This window comes from Battus philenor, unplaced genomic scaffold (assembly GCF_028537555.1).
Source record: "Battus philenor isolate CCGP_79_NKW_IND1 unplaced genomic scaffold, ilBatPhil1.0.hap1 SCAF_24, whole genome shotgun sequence".
Taxonomy (NCBI): domain Eukaryota; kingdom Metazoa; phylum Arthropoda; class Insecta; order Lepidoptera; family Papilionidae; genus Battus; species Battus philenor.
The window spans coordinates 2,243,781-2,266,398 of NW_027181687.1; the positions used below are offsets into that span (position 1 = coordinate 2,243,781).

General features: G+C 34.5%; 1 protein-coding gene across 1 annotated transcript; it reads left to right on the forward strand.

Moving 5' to 3' along the window:
- The first annotated feature begins 4,208 nt into the window (after positions 1-4,208).
- LOC137924487 (piggyBac transposable element-derived protein 4-like) lies at positions 4,209-22,218 on the forward strand. Its single transcript, XM_068767872.1, has 3 exons — positions 4,209-5,010; positions 7,539-7,605; positions 22,053-22,218. The coding sequence occupies exons 1-3, from the start codon at positions 4,209-4,211 to the stop codon at positions 22,216-22,218; spliced, it is 1,035 nt and encodes a 344-aa protein (XP_068623973.1).
- Positions 22,219-22,618: the final 400 nt, after the last annotated feature.

The following is a 22,618-nucleotide window of genomic DNA, read 5'->3' on the forward strand; positions in this document are numbered from 1 at the left end:
CCGCACATTCACCGAGGCATCTTCATTTCGGCAACTTGGAATGAAGGGATATGGCTTTGTGTCATATCCCATGTTTCACTCCCATAGTTCGATATTACAACATGAGAGCGAATCAGGATTTAGGATATTCGTAGATTTACAACAGGAACCGACATAACAGAGCGGAATGGCAGTGGAAGTGGCAGTGAACAAGCTACATGCTGTATTCTAAGAATAAAGATAAAATTAATTTATTCAACATTGGAATTTTTAAAAGAACTTATTTTTTTTAAATTAAAATTTACCCCTATCTTGTGGTGGGACAGGGTCTTTTTTGGGCAATTTACTTTTTTTCACTTAGTTTTTTTTTATTTCCGTTCTCTGCTTCCATTCTTCACATGATCTTTCATTCCGTTCTTTTATACCACATTTCTTCTTTCTTACCCTTTTGCTCTGTTCGTCTATCATTCTTCCCTTTTTCTTTTTACATTTTTTGATTTATATTTTTATTTTACATTTTTTTTACACATTATTACTTATTCTATAATTATTTCTATCACAGTTTTGTTTCTATTTACGTTTTTAATCTATTTATCTTTTTATACTCTATTTGTTTTATTTCTTCCTATCGCCCTTTTGGCGAAAAAGAAAAGAACTTATTGTTCCAAATCTTTTTTTAATCTATTTTATTTTTGACTCTATTCTGTTACGCAAGATGTTATAGTTGTGGAGAATAAGCAGGAAAAAAATGGGTAACTTCATGTACACGTAAATAGTATATTTAACAATATGCATCCAAAATTTGGACCACACGTTAAAGATTCGTACAGATACAACGTACTCGTAAAGCAAACCCGCCCCACGTATCGCAATAAACCGCAGATTCTTCGAGGAGTACGTAATAGCGGATGAATGGGTGGCCGTCTGCTATTTCTTTACTCGAACCCATTCCATAGCCTCAAGTTATAAGTAACTATCGACATATTCTCTTTGAACTTATGATATGGTCAGCTGTACGACTGGACTTTAGTGTGACGTTTGAGATGTATAAAGTATACTAAGGCACAGTCTTACAAAACTATCTATACTTTGGCCTAAATTTCATTACTGCCGATGATTTCTCTGTAACATCATAGTTTACTTTGTCTTTTCTAATATAAATTGCAAAAGTGACCACCAAAAAGTCTTGTCTATATTTGTGGTGGACTCTTTTCTGCTCAGGGTGCGTTAATAATCCTCATAACTTTAAGTTCTAAGATGCCATTATAAGGGTGCTTAATCTAATTCAAGTTTCAAGTAAGTAATTGCTGAAGAACCAAGATCACCGAAGTAACCCGGAAAATTGCCTGTCTAAAGCGATGGGCGGAGCATATGACTCGTGCAACCGATGGCTATTGGAGCCGAAAGATTCTCGAGTAACCACCACCAGCCGGTAGACACGACGTAGATAGGCCTCCCACTAAGTAGACTGAAATAGTTAAGAACGCGGGAACTAGCTGGATAGGAGCAGAAATCCGGTCTTCGTGGCGTTCTTTGGGGGGGGGGGCTATGCCGTGCATATAAAGTGACAGTGGGCGGGGTATGTCGCTTGTACAACTGTCGGACGTTGGGGCTGAAGGTACTCGTGTGATAGCTACAAGCCGTTACACGAGATATGATAGGCCCTCGGTAGGTGAATTAGGTTAGTTATGTGAAGATATCCTGGATGTTGACAGCGTAAGACAATTCTCATCGTGGAGTTTTATTGGTAAAGCTTATGCCTTTTGGTAAGGTGATATTGGCTGACATAATGATGATTATGATGAAATCAAATCTCGACTTTATTGGCTCCTGTTAAGCTATCATTTATATCTTTATGTAAAGCTACATCTGATCCAAGCGGTAGAAGAAACTCTTTAAACTTACTTTCCACCTAACGTTGTGAAAGATTAGCCTGATATAGGAACGTATACATATTTAAAGATATATCTTCCTCTTTGCGTCAAACCCCTGACTAATAATGATGGTGACACTCTGGAAATATTTGTACCGCACTGTTTAACGCCATCAGTGCCGATCTTCGGCTGTTTCTATTGCTTCGCTACTGTGACATAGTCCGTGGTGAATCTGATCGGATCCATACATGTATTTGCTATTTAAGAGTTGTTTTAAATAAGGGCCGTATGAATATTTAGATTGCTTGTAATCTAGATAAATAAAAATATGAGAGCGATTGTAGTGATATAAATTTCCAATTGTTTGATAAATCTTTTTTCTATGGTAAATTGGTAATCGAGTGGTGCTTCACTGTTAGTGGCCCTGAGTTGCACATAGATTCCGCTATGAGCAAGCTGATACAGATCACCTATGCTTACAAGAAAGTTTCTGATTCTTTGCATACTTTATATCGTCTAAGAAACTTTCTTCTTTCCAAAACTAAGCGCCGTTTTATCTTCAACTAACTATACTTTTTTCTTTTCTCCTACTTTACCTGCCTACTCAACTTCAATTCCAGTTCGTAATCAAAACGCCCGAAAAAACAGTTCGTTCCTCGAGCAATCGCCTACTGAGTTGTCTCCCTATTGTACCGACTTTACGCACTCCTCCTTTTCAATACAAGCTGCGTGTTTTTATGTGATTCTCTTCTTTGTAATTTTAATTTCAATTTTTTATTCTATTTTTAATATTTTATCATATTAACTAGTTTCAACTACCTTATCAATTTATCACTGCACCGCCCAAACTGTTAACTGGCAGAGAATGACTTCGGCATTAAGTTGGCCGTTGTACGAAAATGTATAAAAAGTTTTTAAATGAATAAATAAACAATTACACAAATTGAAATTCAAAACACGCAGCTTTTTAACCAGGCTATGGGTTGAGGTCCCCCCACATCGATTTTAGTATGTTTTTCCCAGGTTTTGGTAAATTATTTACCGCAATCTGTCAAAAACGCAAAAATAGAAATATTATCTATGGTCACATAACAAAATTTGCTTGAATCAAAACGCAAATGTCACTTTCACGGCCATTTTTTTCTTTGGTCGTCCGCTTAACTGTTGTTTCTGTGGAAAGTGCGGTGAATTTTAATCGTAATGGCGGATCGGAGAAAGGTAAGTCGTACAATTTTTTTATATGCTGTAGAATTTGAGTTTTTCTAGTGATCTGTGCATAAATTATACGTAAGCACTTGAAAAATATCATGATATAACGAAATGAAAAATGTGGGGAACCATATAACCTTAGCCTGTAAAGGAGGTGCACATTGTGGGAATTATATGCCCATTGCCTGGTGAATTATAATCTTTATTTTGTGCTAACTTTTTGCCGCGGGTTTTCTTTTTTATTTATTCACTCTACAAATTATGAGGAAATTAGGTTTTGTTTTATCGAAATATAACTTGTGGGTAGTGATAAACGTGATTTGTCATCATCGATTTGTCAGTCAGCATTTACCTACGTCAGTGTATTTTTGTTATACAGGTATTAAAAAGACATCAAATTGAAAATGCGCTTCATGAGATGTTTTCATCGGAGGACGAAAGCGACGAACATGACAATGATTATACTGATTATGTCCCAAAATCACTGAACGCAAGGTTAAACGATATTCAAGGTATGTCTAATCGACAGTTATTACTATTAGACGGCGATGCACGTCAGTCTTACGAAGAATCACCTAACGAGGAAGTTTCACCTTGTTTTGCACTGTCTGTACCATCGCCTGACTTTCCTGAAGTGCTTGCACCCGCTGTTGATGAAGAAATAGCACCTTATGTTCCATTGTCTGCACCATTGCCTGACTTACCTACTCACCCTGAAATGCTTGCTCCAGCTGTTAACGAAGAAATGGCACCTTGCATTACAATGCCCGGACCATCTTCTGGCTTACCAGCTAATATTCCAACTTATGCTGAATTGCACGGGATAGAACATGGACTACAGATGTTGAAAATTTTGACGAGTTAAATTTCGGCAAGGAAATTGAACCTACTAAATCATATAGCTATCAAAGTCTTCCCATTGAATATTTTAGTAACTTGTTCCCTGATGAGATTTTTGAAATGATCGTCGAATACACAAATAAATACGCGAAGTTGAAACAAAGTAAATTCTGGAGCGACACCCACGTAGACGAAATAAAAGCATTCCTAGCTATAATCATTTTAATGGGAATAAATCCTCAGTCAGATATAGAGCTGTATTGGAGTGCAGATCCTTTTTATAATAACATAGAGATTAGTGGCACAATGACCTGCAAGAGATTCAAAAAAATTTTAGAAAATTTACATGTTTGCGACATTACAGCTCACTTGCCCCGGGATCACAAAGACCACGACAAATTGCAAAAAGTAAGACCATTACTAGATTATCTCAACAGGACTTATCAAGAAAATGCCACCAACTCGGAATCTCAATCAGTGGATGAAAGTATGATTAAATTTAAAGGGCGTGATAGTAAGAAGCAGTACATGCCAGCCAAACCCATCAAAAGAGGTTTTAAGGCATGGTGTGATTCTAAAACTGGTTATCTATATCAGTGTGATATTTATACAGGCAAAGACCAAACACTCAATGAGGAAGGATTAGGTTACAGAGTTGTAATGAAACTTGGAGGAAATTTACCACGAAACACACATTTGGTTTTCGACAACTTTTTCTCCTCCTTGGCTCTCATGGAAGCTCTTCATCATAGAGGTATTTTAGCAACAGAGACAGTGCGAATGAATCGCAAAGGCCTTCCTAAAGAGCTGTGTCCACCAAAACCTAAAACACCTGAAGAACGAAGACTGGCTAAAGAGAATAAATTGGATCCGGGCGAATTCACATACCGTTTCTGTCACCCTTGTGCTGTGATCAAATGGCATGACACTAAAGAAGTTTTTGTCCTTACAACTGCAGTTAACCCAACCAAAATGGAAGTGATCCAGAGAACTCAAAAGAACGGGCAAAAGAAAGACATGTATTGTCCCTCTGCAATCGCAGAATATACAAGGAGTATGGGAGGCGTGGACCACTTTGACCACTATCGAAGCTCGTACTCTATTGGCCGTAGGTCAAAAAAATCCTGGTTTCGGATATTTTGGTTCTTGTTTGAGAGTGGCATTATAAACGCCTACATTTTATACAAATACAAAAATCCAAATCGTAACAACATACACCGTGATTTCAGATTACGCTTAGCTAGAAGTTTGAAATCGGCACATATCTCAAACATAAAACAAAATCCGGTGGTATACAAAAACAAAAAAGGAGGTGTTTTTGGGGTACCAGACGAAATAAGATTGGCGCAAAAAGGAAGTCATTTTTTATCATTGTCTACGTACAAACGATGCAGGTTTTGTAGCACCAGAAAACAGGATAAGCGGTCAAAATACGAATGCGAAATTTGTAAAGTAACATTGTGTGTTACCCCCTGCATGAAACTGTACCACCAAAGTCAAAATATAGCAGATGAATAAAACCTTTTTTGTCAATTCTCAATATTTTTTTATTACTGAAATGAAGAATAAGTGTCTAGATGTCATATTTTATTTGTACATTGTATTTTTCTTTCCTAAGTTCTAAAACATGATGTTCAACATTTTAGGCGATAATTTGGAATGGGAAAATCCACAGCATATTGTTTATTTTTTTATTTATTAGACCGCATTGTAAACGACTTTATATAAGAACATGAAAATGACAAACATACTTGTTTATATATATAAATATAAAAGTTACGTCTAGACAGGCAATGGGATTATGTATTCCCACATGCGTTTTTTTCAATTTTCAGCTAAATTTCTAAATATAATCGATAAAATCGCATACTACAGGTTACTACTCATATAAATCTACAAAAAGATCACTATTACTGCAGTATTTGTACGAGGCCTGGTAAAGGGTTAACCAGCTAAATAGGCGTTAGACTCAAGGTAGTTTCCGTATCTAATAGATTCAGGCGCTACTTTACGGACGTCCATTCTAACTAAGAAAAGGACTAATATATAGCTACTTCCGCTATTCAGCATTAGTCGTGCAATGAAGTGCACCGCCCGCCAGCCCGCTGATAATGCGCGTGCGGCAAACAATGCGAACTACACAACTACCATCGTTAATTCACTCAACACATGTTTTACCCCTCCAAAGGGTATTTTCAGAAGTAATGTTACACCAATTAGTAACACAAACACCGTGAATTAACGGTGGTCGTGTTTCGCATTGTTTACCGCACGCGCATCTATCAGCGGGCTGGCGGTCGGTGCACTTCATTGCACGACTACTGCTACATAGCGGAAGTAGCTATATATTAGTCCTTTTCTTACGTATTTTCTGTAGTTGACCGTCGAGGTAACCTGTCCATCGATGTAAAAATCCCATTGTATGTAATTACATTCATTGTCATTTACTTAATTGTCTTTAATATTTCGACAAAGAATATTTTATAAAGAAATATCTTAGCAACGAGGTGAGGATTTAAGAATTTGCGACCTGAATGAGTGCCGGCAAAATTTATACAAACACCGGGCATTGATTAATGATCAACTCAAGATATTGTGTTACACGAAAAAAAAATGTTTTCATCGCAAAAGTTTCGCGAAATTAACCGTCGAAGCGCGAAAACAGCTCGCCTTTATTAAGGCTCCGCGTGAACTTGAGCGGGCGGATGGAGAAGAATGGAAGGGAGAGAGGGGGGTTTAATTCTGGCGGAATGTTTTTCTTCGAGTAACAATAAACAAACAGTTGTTTCTGATAAAGTAAACGTTAGGAAGTAAGTAGTTGTAGAATATTCTTATGTTTTAGATTATTAATTTTATATTTAATAATTTAACATGTCATTTCAGATATTTTAATTTTGATTTGACCAAATTATGAAATCGATGAAACATTGAAACAAATATTAATTCTTTCTTTATTTAACTATATGTCGTTGGTCTTAATTTTCTTTGACTAGATTCGGAATTTAGATTATATTAAAAATAATCTGACAAGAATCGATTGTTACTATTTTAACGCAACCTTTTCTATTTATCAACATTTTACGAATGCCAAGCATTTTTAACTTCTATATAATCTTTAATGCAATAATATACTATATAGGTCAATGTTTCCGTAACATAAACTGATTTTTTTTCACTTATAAACGTAAAAATGATGTTTGTACAGAACAACGCAATGTTGTTAAACCCGGTACCCAAAACGATTTATCAATTTTTGACGAAAGAAATCACAAAGAAGGAACCATCTTGTTGAAACCACGTATTACGAGTATATATATACATATATAGGAACTTTGCACTTTCTTCCAGTGTCAACAGATGGCGCTAATAGTATCCCCGTATAAACGCAGATAAAAGGGGTACCACGCGTTAGATTTGACATGATCAAAAGTGAATCTACAACGACGCAATATATGTAAAATGGCTGAAGAAGCATTATTAAAGTTAATTTGTAAACTGTTTTTATTTTAGCAAGTTTATATATTGTTTCCGTACCTTTAAAACATCAAACTGGTGCCACTGTGCATTGAACGTGGTGGCGAAATAAGAGAAGGTGAAAAATAAATTATAAGAGTTTAATTAATATTTGCCATGCAGTGGACTGGCAAGTTGAAGTAGCACAGAGCATGGGACGCAAGCGTAACGTTGGTAGCCCACAAATAAGGTAGACAGATAATCTTATTGCCGTAAAATGCTTTTAAACGGTCCTATTGTAAATTTATGGGGAAAAACTGTGGACCTCCCATGACTAAATAGATGATGATAAATAAAAATAAAAGCTAATTCAAAATCTTTTCTGTAATAATATCGCAAAGAGAACTTCATTACAGATTCATCTTCGTTTAAAACATTTCTTGGCGGGAAATAAATTGTTCAAAACAGGCAACGCTGAAATATAAGGGCCGTAGCGGGGCTCCAATAAAAAACTCGTCACAACTTGATTACAAACTTATTCAATGTCAGATGGTAAGCAAATTTGGAGAGTAGAATATTATAGATATACTAGCTGATCCAGCAAACGTTGTTTTGCAAAAAAAAATTAAAGTTTTTAATTAACAAATGTAAGATAAGGGTTGATCGTAGAGGGGTGAAAATTAAGGTTTGTATGTATTTTTGTATGCTGTATCATAATAAAATAAAAACCAAAAAAATTGTCTAAAAAATTAAAAATAAAATTTAGGGTGGACCACCCTTATCACTTAGGGGTATGGAAAATAGATAATAGCCGATTCTCAGACATACTGAATACGCATGTAAAATTTGGTAAGAATCGGTCAAGCCGTTTCGGAGGAGTTCAAGTTCGAACATCGTGACACGAGAATTTTTTATATTAGATATCTACCTACCAATGGTTTCTTAATATTTTTTTTACATAATATTTATAGTGGATTTACTAATCTTTTTTTTTTAAATATTCATATTTATTAATTCAAAAACTTTAAGTAGCTATAACAATTGCACATTCGAAGTGGCAGTGGAAATGGCACAAGGTTCTAGAAAGGTTCTAGAGTGGCGACAACAAGCTGGTATATATTCCGTGGGTAGTATGCCTTCCAGTGAGCGTCGCACACAAAAGAGCTACTTTATTCATATTTAACTTTATATGCATAACCAACCTTACGCACATCGCTACATCTTTAATAAAAATATCTTTCAGAAATCAAATTCTAAATTTCATGAAACCGCTTCACTCGATAAAATATATTAAATTTTATTATTAAATCCTCTTAGCTGTTTACAGTCACTAGAAATAGACCATTCAATATTAATATTGCTCATTCATATCTGTAAAAAAATTTTCTCTAGAGTTCGTCGCTCTTGAAATGACATTATAGGGTTACAATTATAATTAAAATCTATTGACCCTACGCTTTTCATTTATGTTATTAAATAATTTTAATAAAATTATACTTTTTATGTGACAGTGAAGATTTATTAGTTTTTTAATAGATGAAACACTTTTGTCCGTGGAAATATTAAATTAAATTTTATTAAAGCTATCGATTAAGATTTCACTATCGCAGACATTCTTGCGTCCAGTGACTTCAAATTTATTTTGGCTGAAGGGAAAGTGTTGTTAAATATACCACTAAATTGGATAACTTTGAAGTGAGTGTACTACTAACATCATCAGAGTATGCTATATGTTGAAGTGCGTGTGCTGAAAACTCTACCATTGACTCAGTTTAGAGTTAGAGTATATGCTGTATGTTAAAGCGAGTGGCTGTCAACTATGTCACAGATTGTATGAGTTCGGAATGAGTGTACTACCTATATCGGTAGAGTATATGGTATATGTTAAAGCTGGCATGGGGTCAACTCTACCACAGACTATGTGTCCAGCTTGAGCGTACTGCAAATATCGGTAGAGTGTATGCTGTATATTGAAGCAAGCGTGCTGACAACTCTACTATTGTCCCCATAAGTTAAAATGAGCGTACTGCGAATATCGGTAGAGTATATGCTCTATTTTGAAGCTAGCGTGGAGTAAACTCTACCACAAATTGTATGAGTTCGGATCGAGCGTACTGCGAATATCAATAAAGTATATGCTCTTTGTTAAAGCTATCATGCCGTCAACTCTACCACAGATTGTATGAGTTCAGAATGAGTGTATTGCCTATGTCTATATGCTATATGTTAAAGCTAACATAGCATCAACTGTACCACAGACTATGTGTCCAGCTTGAGCGTACTGCGAATATCGGTAGAGTATATGCTCTATGTTGAAGCCAGCATGCGGTAATTTGTACCACAGATTGTATGGGTTCGAAGTGAGCGTACTACGGATATCTGTAGAGTATATGCTCTATGTTGAAGCTTGCATTTAGTAAACTCTACCAAAGATTTGAGTTTGGATCCAGCGTACTGCGAATATTGTCATAGTATATGGTCTATGTTGAAGCTAGCATACCGACAGCTCTACCACAGATTGTATGGGTTCGGAGTGAGCATACTGCAGATATCGGTAGAGTATGTAATCTTTGTTTAAGCCAACATGTCTTCATTTGTACCACAGATTGTATGGTATCGAAGTGAGCGTACTTCGAATATCGGTAGAGTACATGCTCTATGCAAAGCCAGCATGCCGTCATTTCTCCCACAGCTTGTATGAGTTCAGAATGAGTGTACTGCCTATGTCAGTATAGTATATGCTATATTTTAGAGCTAACATAGCGTCAACTCTACCACAGACTATGTAGTATATACTCAATGTTAAAACCAGCATGCGGTCATTTGTATCACAAATTGTATGGGTTCGGAGAGAGCGTAATGCGGATTACGGTAGAGTATATGCTCTATGTTGAAGCTAGCATTGCCGTCAACTCTACCTCAGATTGTATGATTTTAGAATGAGCGTTCTGCGGATATTGGTAGAGTATATGCTACATGTTGAAGCTAGAATGAGGTCAACTCTACGACAGATTGTATGAGTTCGGAGTGAGCCTACTGCGAATATTGTCATATAGTATATGGTTTATGTTGAAGCGAGCGTGCTGTTAGCTCTACCATAGGTTGGGTACTTCGGATTGAGCGTATTGGGGATGTCGTCAGATTATATGCTGTGTGTTAAACCGATGAATGAGACTATCGAACGTTTTTATTCAAATGGACGTGGATACTAATTCGTTCACCGTATTTTTTATCATATCTCGTATTAATATGCAAAGTACATATGTGTTAGATGGAAATGAGTTACCACTCTTGCACGTATCTGTTCCCTTTTGATAGCGAGGTAAATGAAAGCCAGTAGTGATGGAGGTTGCATATAATATATATTTACAGGAACTATTTACAATTTTAAATTTCAACCCAAACGCAAAAACAGCGACCAAATCACTGACGATATCCGAATTATTATTATAAATACGAATTTGAATTCGAACGTATAAGAATAATTTAAAAAAAAACTATTGTAGATGTAGTGGCCAGTAGTATGTAGCATAACCGCTATATGCTATTTAATTATAGCAGAAAAACAATCCATCAAATATTTTGTTATTTTTAACTGTGTAATAATAGCGTTTATCGCTGTTTCTTTACACCGAATAATCCACTGTTGTAAAATTTGCTAAATTATTACTCCTAAATATAAACAGCAATTTTAAATTTATTTTTATAACGCCATTTTGAAAGCGAGGCCTACGATGTAATAAAATGAACGGTAACAGACATTTCGCTTCAAATTTAATCGTTACTTTAACATAGCAATAAAATTTGTATTGTTTTAGTTTCAAATTCTGTTATGGACTTTAACAGATCAATTATAACAGTAAGTTTTATGAATTGTGAAATTATTTAATTATATCATAGTTATTGTTGAATTATCATCCATCCATCCAAGCCGATATACGCTCACAGCTGGGCAAAGGCGAAATTATCTATTTCATTACACTATCTTTTTATTTGCAAACACCGCAATTCCAGTCATTGAGAAAGGCCTGTTTTGTAGAGAGTTTCTATTGGTTGATATGATGTTGATGATCTATCCATTTAATTCAGAGGTCCCCAGACTTTTTCTTGTACACCTCTTCCAAAATTTATCTAGATCCGGCGGACCCTTTATAGCTACAATTCTACCATATTTACAAAACTCGACAAAAAATGTTAGAATTAGATCTATCTACGAAAATTTACTGTTTAAAATGTACTTCTTCTGATTTCGGTGATGAAAGACATTTGGTTAATTAAGTGATCGTACTGTAAGTGGATGTAAAAAAGTAAAGTTGTGTCTCTGCCTACATATATACATATTATAGTTGAAACTTTAAGTGAAACATTAGATAAGCTAGCATTAAATGATCCCATGTTTAACTACAAAGCAATCCTGATCTTGAATCCTGCGAAAAATCTGATAGTGTCAGTTATGGAACAACAGATGGCGCTTATCGATAAACTATAAAGACAACTGTCGATTCAAAACTAGGAACCGTCATAAAATTAATTTGTCCGTGCCTTGTAAATGTAAATAAATTCGCGAACATCAGGAATATAAATAAAAGCTCGTTACTTATGGTCGTTTAATTTTAATGGATTGTAAAAGATCCAAGGCGATTTCAAAATGGCGGCCGAGATACGCGCGAAACGCGTCCGCAATCTGTTTCGTTTGTTTTGCGTAACATCGCCCGCTTCTGTTAATTAAGATTTCACGACCTTTGAAATAAATGTTTCGAAGTTACAATATTTGCGATTGGATTAGACATTTCGTCCCTTCTTAATTCTATTTTATATTTATTCGATTGTATATACGTACAGTGTGCAAATACAGATGTAATACATTTGTATTTGATCATAAAATGCGGGAAAAAACAGGAATGGGATAGGCGAATTAAAATTTATTGTTTTCATATCGGTACATACAGAACCAAAGTCTCTAGTGAGCCTCGAGGAATTGTCTGTCTGAAGTGGCAGGAGACTCGTGCAATCGACGACGTCTACTAGTCAACGGACTTAAGCACAACACAAAGTTGTTAATAAAATTAATTAATTGTCAGATCGACCCGCGTCGACCACAACCGCCGAGTAGTGTTTGCTTCGCAAACTTACACATAACTACAGTCACAACACTATACATCTACGTGGGTATAGTCCTTCTTCGTTCAAACGTCATAGTTGTAACTGGAGTACGATCGGAAAGCGTAAAATTCTCTGATCCCCTGATTCCACAAGCTCGATTTCTATGAAGTTGCAAAGCCTATATCAGCAAACAGCATAACTTCAACTTATACAAGCATACCGGTACATCGTTCCGAATGGAACATTCCTGCGGTTTACTTCAATCAACAGTCTTTATGTGTAATTTAAGTGAAGGTAAAAAACTATGTTATTTCTTATATATAATTACATTTTATTTATTTACGATTGTCGATAAATTTTACAATACTACACTTAATATTATATAAAATTAGGTAAAAGGCAATCCACAAATTACAACATGCGCCAAATTTAAAAAAAAAAACAATCAAAAGTACATATTACAAGTGTACTAGCCACTACAATTCTATATATTTTTTCTTTATTATTGCTCGCTCGAATTCGAATTGGAACGCTGATTTGATATGAAACGCTGACAGTCAATAATTCGCTGCCATTGTTATTGGTCCAATGAAATTGTATATCAAATGCTATACACACCATAGAGATCACAACTAAATTATTTGCCTCGCCAAATAAAAAAAGAAATATGGGCGATTTCCCTCTGCTACCTAAAAATAAGATAAGATTTTTTTACTGAATATTGCCTAAAGTGTATTTTTTACATTCTAAGCCTTACACCATTTAAATAGTTTCCGTTGCATAATAAATAACACCTTACTTCTTCACTTCGATCTAACATTTGTCAACAAAAAAGAAACTATTAAATTTTTAATAAAAAAATTAAATTATTTTTGAATGACTACAAAGCTGCCACCTAACATATATTACTAAAAACATTTAGTTATGAATGATAAAGTTATGCGATTGTGTAATAGTTTAGTATTTTACTACTAGATGTCACTATAATAAATTGTCTATTTTCATATTATATCCAATAAATCAACGGCGAGTCAAAACCTGGTTATAAAGAATGAATTTTTAGGGCCTTTGCAGTATGAATTTTTGCATGTCTTTTATGGAAGAGCTCATTCATGGCAACATAAAAGTGAAAAAAATATACAAAAGTGATGATTTATTAAGTGAATATAGGTAGTATAATCATAGTTACGCTACTATACTCTATGATCATAGTTATAAATAATAAGAGAGGGCACAAAATCAATATTCTTATATAGCAATATTTATTATGTTATATATACTATTTATTTCTGAATAATTTCTTTTAATAAACTATTTTTCATTAAATTAACTATTTTATATAGAAAATAATCATTGTTTATGTGAATTCTTGAAATTATTTAAAATACTGCCATCTAGTAAATATTACAAACAATAATTATTTGTACAAAATATTCAGTAGTTGTCGCGTGATAGTAGTTAACAAATTTACCGATAGATGTCACTATAACAAATCCTTTCATTATAGAGAAACAATAACGTACCGTAACAGCATGCGTGCTTATGACTACATGTTATATGTTTTGACATTAAATATCTACATCCAGATAATGTGATGCCAATATTACAATATTTTAATGAATATACAGGTAAATAGTTCTAGATTTTAAAATAAATGGATTGTTTAAAAATGAATTCTTCTTTTATCTTTTAATTTTCATTGCAAGTTTCTAGAAAACTTCGGTAGTTATTCTTCAAAGAAATGATTATAGTCATTAAATATAAAATTTATATTCAAGGTTAGATAAATAATAGCTTTTAACAATACACACTGATACTATTTGTAATAAAAAAAAATCCAAAAATTCGCATAAAATACAAGCAAATATATTTAAAAATAAGAACCAAGTTACGCTTATAAGAAATGCATTCAAGTGCGAGTCTTTGACCATTGGACAATTACTTTGTATACGAAAGAAAATAAAGCCAACAACACACTGGACCAGTATCAGCGGTTTTAATAATGGCACCGAAATACGGGTGCAGGCTAAATAGGCGATAGTCGTGCGTACTTCGCGAGATAACAGGCAGTCCAATATGGTAGGCGTAATGAGCATCGAGGCCTTGTGGGGAATAAATAGTAGGAAAAACGATTGGCATGGAGACGTTTTCAACTAAAAGTTTTGTGGTTTTTATATTTAAATTAACTTCAGTTTGTTTCAAATTTACAAATCATAGAGACGCTCAATTAACTTTTAACAGTAATTTTTATTTCATGACTTAATAACCACCCCGTAAACACAAATGTTAAATCATAAGTATTATTATATTTGATTGGTGCTGGACGCTATTAGCTTTTGCGGGTTTTACAGCTTCTTGGAACTCAGGGCCCGCAGATTCAAAATCCGCTATCGAGCTAATAAATTTAAAAAAACTTAGCTGAATCGATGTGAGAGTTAAGAGAGGCACGCTCTGAATCACCGGTGAGTGGAACGCAGCACACGGAGGCGAGTGTTGTGGTTTTTAAAACCGATAAACCATAGTCCAATCACACTTATCATAAACCACAAAAATATTAAAGATATTAAGAAGATTTGATCGATTAAGAATACGTGTTTTTAAATCCCTCAAATGTTTCGGAATAGCGAAAAAAACGCTTATAAGTTATAAGCTTAATTTATTACTTTTCCTGATACTCTTCAACAGTTATCCTATCATCGATCTAAATTTGATTTTAATTTCTATGTAATTAAGCTCTTTTGGAACAAGTGATCACTTCAAATTACGTGTATACAAAACTATATTACACCTATTCAAATAATTTTAATAATCAGTAGCATTAATATTATGTACAAAACGAGTACAAATACAATAAAAAATTAAAATAAAAAAACGGCGACTCTATTCATTTCGATGTCCGTTTGACGAAGGGCGCGTTCGTTCACCCCCGATATCGAAATAACCTTAACAGTTAAGTATTCGCCCTTCTATGACTAATCTAGGCATCTTCTATGCGGAAGTCCAGGCTCTTCAGCCTCCGACAACCAGCTGAGTATGGTAGGATGGTTTAAAATAGCCTTGTACATTCAATTTGCCTTGCGGACGCATAAACTCAAAAGTAAATTTTGCAGAATGAAAACATGTATTTATTTACAAATCAGAGAATTAGCGCTATCTGACAGACGTGTTGTTTCTGTTTCATGTTATCACCATCATTTTAGTAGTATGACATCCACTACTGGGCAAAGGTATCCCCAATATATTTCTAGTGGGCTTGGTTACGACAACGATGACAAGGTTGTCTGTCCTCTTTGTGGGTGGGCATCCTTCGCTTTGCTCGCAAGATGATCTTCACTCCACTTCTACTCCTTTCACACTATGTGGCCTGTCCACTGCACCAATCTGTCTAACCCTTACATACTGTGAGAGTGTAAGGTGAAATTTTCACTTAGCTCCCGTCCATTACGAAAGCAGGTAATTTTTTTCTATGTTGTTAGGACCGTCTATAACAAAGCCAAGTGTCTGTTTGTGAAAAATTTAAATATTATTTGCCTCAGCTCAAGGAAATTAAAGAATATAGTTTTCTATTGGTATCAAAATCACACAATTTTGAGGGAAAAAATGCTTCAAAAATTTTACGGATCAAAACAAATCGAAGAAGGTCTATAACGGTACAAGACTATTCCGACTGTTTTGCGGACTGGAAAAAGTGTGTTTTATCGAACGGGGATAAATTTGAAGTGGACAAAATTGATTTGGAAAAATAAATAAATATTTTTTATTTCATTATTATTATGTAAGATTCCCACCTATGGACATACTCGCTACGATTTATGTATAATGTTTCGTATTACAACTGAAGCATATTGTAGAAATGATAAAAAAAACCATCTGTTATGGGTTCCTCAGGTCTGAGTGCGTTTGGAACCTCTGTACCTTTAACTCAAAATTGAACTTACAGGATAGCTTAATCTGATTTCAATTTCTTTGTACTTACATTCCATTCTTCTCATGACGATATTAAGAATAAAATAATCAAAATGAATAAATCACTAAACAAATGAAAATCAATATATCTACGAATGGATGTAACCATATATATAAATATACATGTATTTCGTACGTATGGTGCAAAATGGGACATTCCTGTATGTACATCCAGGGGCCATCTGTTCTATGCGCTATGTGGCCTGTTCACTGCCTATTGCCACTTCAGCTTACCATTCTGCAAGGCTATGTAGGTTGCATTCTGCAAATACGAAAGTATAAACTAATTTATTTATCTATGTAAAAAAAAATCTTCATGAGATACATTGCAGTCTATGACTAATAAAAACTACTGACGTATATTCCAAGGTGTAGATCGTTGCGCTGAATTTTGTATATCAAAATGCAAAACATTACACGAGTTATCTCATTTTATATGTTAATACGTAAATGACATAAACACTGAGACAACCACAGTGAAAAGAGGAGAACGGATCTCAGTACGTTAATAAAGCGACTTTCCTTGCGCTTTTATTTTAATTCGACATTAAATAAGAAATTTTCCTGTTCGTTTATAAATTTCCCTGTAACTGTGATTCACATAGCAATAAATATATACACATATATATGCGTGTGTGTGTATGTATACATATATAACGCCCTCTCATCCCAACTTTCTTAACTTGTTAATATAAGCTATGCTTAGCTAATCTGTACTCTATGAAACAAATATTAATGTAAATTTTAAATCTCTAAACCTAATGGTTCTAGAGGTAACATACATAAATGTCATATCTTCTTTATTTTTCTTCTTTTCAGCCTATAGATGTTTACTTCAAGGCATGAACCCATGCTGGGTCTACCGGCTGGTCGCAATTCTTCGACCTGCGTCAAAGATCTTTGTTCTTCAGCAGACCTTTTTCTTTCTGATTTAATCTAGCAGCGATTTCTTATCTATATACTTTTTTGATGGCCTGTTTTTCAAATATGCAAAATTCTTTAGAGACATCTTTCTCCATTATTATAGACATTATAAGGTACTGAGTTTATACGCTGGTCGTTAGATATGATCGGAGTAATCTCATCTTAGATTGACCGTTTCTATGTTTCCTTATTGCGTTCGTCAATTTGTTAACAACGGTCTTGCGGTTAAAGGCAGTTACACACTAGATGTGCATATATATTAAGTCCACTACTCTCTATCATTACGGGATATTAATCTGTAGATAGCTTTAATTATATTCATATGAATGCTATTACGGGAATAGCTGTCATAAATTTAATATTACTATGTATTTTCAATCTAATTTTTTTATACTTTAAGGTTCTGTAAGATTATTTGGTACATAATATTTCGTAAGTCATTTAAAATGTCGGTTAGCTAAGGTAGGGTCTTTTTAGTAAAAAACTTTATTATATATTTTATTAAAATCCGATTTTCGGTGCAATACTTTTAAGTAGGGTGAATAGTATATTGATAGAATTTAAGTTTTCTAAGAACTTTCTAGAATTAGACTGAATGGAATAGATAAAAATAAAATAAAAAATTTAAGAAGAGCATCAAAGATTGTCGGCAAGCGGCAGCTACTCTGTAGGCTGTATATCCTAAGATGCTAGATTCAGGCTTCTTCCAGCTGGTCCTGTCAGAAATCTTTAGGGGAGGTGTATACATCTAGTTTAACCTGTGGCTGATGATTATGATGATCAAAAAGTCTATAGTGAAAATATCTAACGAAATTAAAATTGAATAAACCTTCTCGTGTAACTCCTGAAAAGTATCTAAGAAGAAAAGAAAAACAGAACAGAAACTGCACTCAGAGAAAACGAAGCATTCTAGAAAGAAGTAGAAGTGATAAAGTGAAGTGATAACAATTGTAAAGGAAAGTGTTAGGTTAACCCAGTGTGACAAGTGGGGTTGTACGAAAGAGGTTAGTGTTGAGGATGTTCAGGATACATTTAATCCTGGTGCTATTTTCAGGGTCATGGGGCCTTAATCACATTTTCAGGTACTCATTTTTAATCATAATGAAATGGGACCATATTTTGGTAGAAAATGACTCTGATGAAAATTTAAACAAAAGACAACGCCATAGTGAAAATTTTCATATATAGTCTATTTAATAATAATAATAAAGGCGTTTTAATATCAATATTTCCCGTGAAATATAATATTTTCCGTGAAAATGTTACACGCTTGTGATGTCATCTTAATGTCTAGCGGAAAAAATTGCAATATGAACTTATTTCGATTCTTTCGGGCATTTAAACAGAATCCAAGTGATTGGAACACGAATATAGAGCCTTTAAGTTATGTTGCAACTGACACCTAGACTTTATTAATTCTAATCACACGCTAAGCAGGGCAAATCCATTGTCGAACGTTCTTTATCGATCTAGAAATCTCGGAACGTTGCCTCATCCCATTAATATGGAGAGTCCATCGCGTAAAACCTGAGATTACACATTCCACGGATTGTTCGAAGCTATGTCGTATTTGTATTGGAAATATCTTATTATCTTATTGCATACGAAAGCTAATAATAATATATTTTTATTACACAAACAGACATATATATTATGTCTCTGGAATGGTATGTGACGTATTTCAAAATAAAAGGAAAACAGTTTAAGTATTAGGAGGACAGGAAAGTAATGTCGTTTCTGTCGACATATTTTACAGAAATACCAATTGATTTCTACCGCTTTGGCATTGAAAATTGGCATTGATTTGTATACTAGATGGCAAAAGGTTGTTGATAACGAAGGAGTATATATCGTTGATTAAAAATAAAAACTTTACTTTCTACTTTCCGCTCCCCCTTTTATATCAAATTGCATAATTAATTGTTTGTTTAATAACTTTATATCTGTAGGTAATGGCTGAATCGATAACTTTCATCTTATTCTATTTCAGTTCAAATCATAAACAATCTTTGATATTTTTTCTATAAAAATTACAGAATCATTACTGTGCAAGAATACTACTATATACAGGATGATTGATTATAGATGTAAAAGCTTTTTCGAATTACCCTGTATAAAAAGATGACTGAAATATATTCCATAATTATTTTTTTATGTGAATATTACAGTCAAGAAATTCCTTGTAACAGTAGAAAGTCAGCAAGAATAGAAGTAAACTTGAATTTCAATACGTAGTAATTAGAATTTTAAAGACATTTTATCGCTATACTATCATTATGTTATTTTTTATTTCTGAAATCATTTGTTTTTGGATAGGGTGTACCTTAAATTCATCGTCAAAGAATAAGTTATACTTTCACCCATTTAAAGTTTTTACTACTAAAACCAATCACCCTGTAGATACTAAATAATTATGCTAATTTGTGTTCATAAGTTTTTATATATATATAATCTATTTTATTCGTTAAAAACATGTATATTATGTAAATAACTAAATGTACGTATCTGTTCATTCGTTACTGTGATGCATCTAGTTAAAAATAATGAAAAGGCAGTTTTGGTACTTTAAACCCAACTAATTAAAAAAAAATTCTTACAAATCTTCCTGGGGATATACCTGATAATTTACAAAATTTTTACGGCGATTATATGTATAGTTCCTGGCAGACAGACACACTCCTTTTTATATATATAAATTGTTGCCCATAAACAATAAATTTACATTTTAAGATATATTTATTTAGAATTTAATCCCTAAAGTCCACGAGGAATGATCGAAACTTAAAATGTTATGTGGAAAACTTCGCGTTTTATAAGAAAATTAGGGATAATTTTTTTTTAAGTTTTTGTATACAATTTTGTGATCGATTTTCAATTCTTCGGCTACTTTATTGAGGAGTTGCATCTTTGAAAAGGAACCAATTGCATGGCCTAACGATCATTGGTGGAGCTACGCCTTCAAGGTGACCGGCCATCCGCTGCCGTCACCTAGAGATTCCTAAATCCTGAACTATATGGTCAGTCTACCTACCTTCTTGTGATCGCCACTTGAGAAACTTTCACCTAAGGCTGGTTGCCTCAAGTCGAATGTGCGATATGCGTCGCTCACTGCCACTTGGGACCTGAAATTCTTCCTCGAATTTCTTCATTTCTAATTCGATTTTGCTGCCAAACTCTGAACATATCCCTCTCCATTACCCTCTGAGAGGTTTTGATCCTTCTTATGGTGTCCATCGTAAGAGACCGCGAGTCTCTCTCGGACTCGGTGTTTACTCCTAAGGATCCGCCGTGGAGGGGTGAAACACGTGTTGAGTGATTTAACGGTGGTAGTTGTGTAATTCGCATTGTTTGCCGCATGCGCATTTATCAGCGGGCGGTGCACTTTATTGCACGACTACTGCTACATAGCGAAAGTAGCTATATATTAGTCCTTTTCTTACTTCTGATCCGTATGTCAAAACTGACAACACATATTGGTTAAAAAACCTTTGACTTCACTCTTCCCAAGATCCATAAATGTCACATTTTTTGGCGGTCATTTGCGTTTTTGATAAAAAATTATAATGTATCGTATTCCTCAATTTGATTCACTCGCTTTGAAAGCAAAATGAAATAATAATGAAAAATAGTTAGAAAGAAAATTTTACTATCACGATTTCGAAGTTCAAAATGAATTTTTTATATTATCAAATCTAATCAGATATAAATAAATACGGTCAAAGCGAATTTATTATTACAAGTTTATAAATACAATTTGTAAAAAGATTCTTCCCTGGCCTAATATTTTAACATTTTTTATTGTTCTTAATTTGAATTTATTTAATTAATAACAATTAAACAACGTTTATAATACGAACAAGCTTTATACATGTCTCGTATCTTTATAAACCTTGTATATAATAAGACCTAGAGTCTTTGAAGTTTAAAATCATAATTTCAGCCGTTGGACGACCAAAGCTGAGATAGGCATTTTTCATAGATTTTAAATCGGATTGCATCCAGCGCTTGGAAACATATCCTACATTCCGTAGTCTTAACTCCAGAACCTCAAGGCTTCAGCGTGTATATCTGCGCTTTATATGGTTTGTGTTTCAATTAATGTACAAATGTTTTCGTTATAAAACACAAGTGTGGAAGCACCTTTACAATTCATAACGGTGAGGTGTTAGTGTGTGAAGATTGTTTTCGTCGGATTCGGGATCGTACTATTGTTTATAGCCAGCGCTTCTCAACCTTTTTGACCTTTCTTACGTATAATATTGTATCCGGATTTATACATTTTTTAAAGATACTTATATTAGTAATAACCTTATATTACTAAGTAAGAAAAGGACCAATATTTAGCCACTTCCGCACATGCAGTGGTAGTCGTGCAATAAAGTGCACCGCCCGCCAGCCCGCTGATAAATGCGTTTGCGGCAAACAATGCGAATCACACAACCGCTACCGCCAAATTACTCAACACGTGTTTCACCCCTCCACGGGGCATCTTCAGGAGTTATGTTACACCTATTAGTGCCAAACACAGAGTGCAATAACAAACACAGGGTGCAATAAAAACAATAATCTACACTTTAAGCTACCAGCTCTCCAACATCTTTTTCGGACAGTTGCGATCCCGACTTCGCCTGGTAGCAAGGATCCTTACCAGTTATGGTCTCTCTGACTGTTTACATCTGCTGTTACGGACATTCCTCTATGCAGGATGTGCCTGGAAGAGAACGAGACTGCTTCCCATGTACTTCTTTCGTGTACTGGAGTAGCACCCTACATGGCTACCCATCTCGGATCACTGAGGTGTCTCCGGTGTCACCACGCTAGCATCATCAAGGATGTACTGGAATTTCTCGAAGAGTTGGGATTTGTTTGAGTAAAACTATCCTCGATGCAAAATTAGCGTAGTGTCGTTTGGATGCAAAAACCAACCCTTAGAGACAAGACAAGACAGTCTATACTCATCCTATCGCTCTCAAATATCACATGTGCGTCTAGCTAATCATGCCTGATCTTTTATATCTGAGCAAAATCTTTACATGGCATCTTCTGAGATATATCTACCTTGCAAGTGCAATACTTAAACACAAGTCATTTATTCCAGCCTAGTGATTAAGACAGTCAAGTTACTAATTGATAACCACTGATATGAGACCCCAAGAAATTTAAAACATGACCAGTTGAAAGCGGTCTGTATCCAACGTCTTCCGGAGATCTTAACAAGGTTGTCTGAATTTGTGAGAGGACGTCCCATGACGTGCTTGCTGCTCCATGGT

What these genes read in the sequence shown, in the direction of transcription:
- LOC137924487 (XM_068767872.1), top strand. Translation starts at nt 4,209, where the DNA reads ATGACCTGCAAGAGATTCAAAAAAATTTTAGAAAATTTACATGTTTGC. An exon ending in AAGCTCGTACTCTATTGGCC is followed by an intron (nt 5,011 to 7,538) that starts GTAGGTCAAAAA and finishes TTTGCCATGCAG; the next exon opens with TGGACTGGCAAGTTGAAGTA. An exon ending in GTTGGTAGCCCACAAATAAG is followed by an intron (nt 7,606 to 22,052) that starts GTAGACAGATAA and finishes TCCTCTATGCAG; the next exon opens with GATGTGCCTGGAAGAGAACG.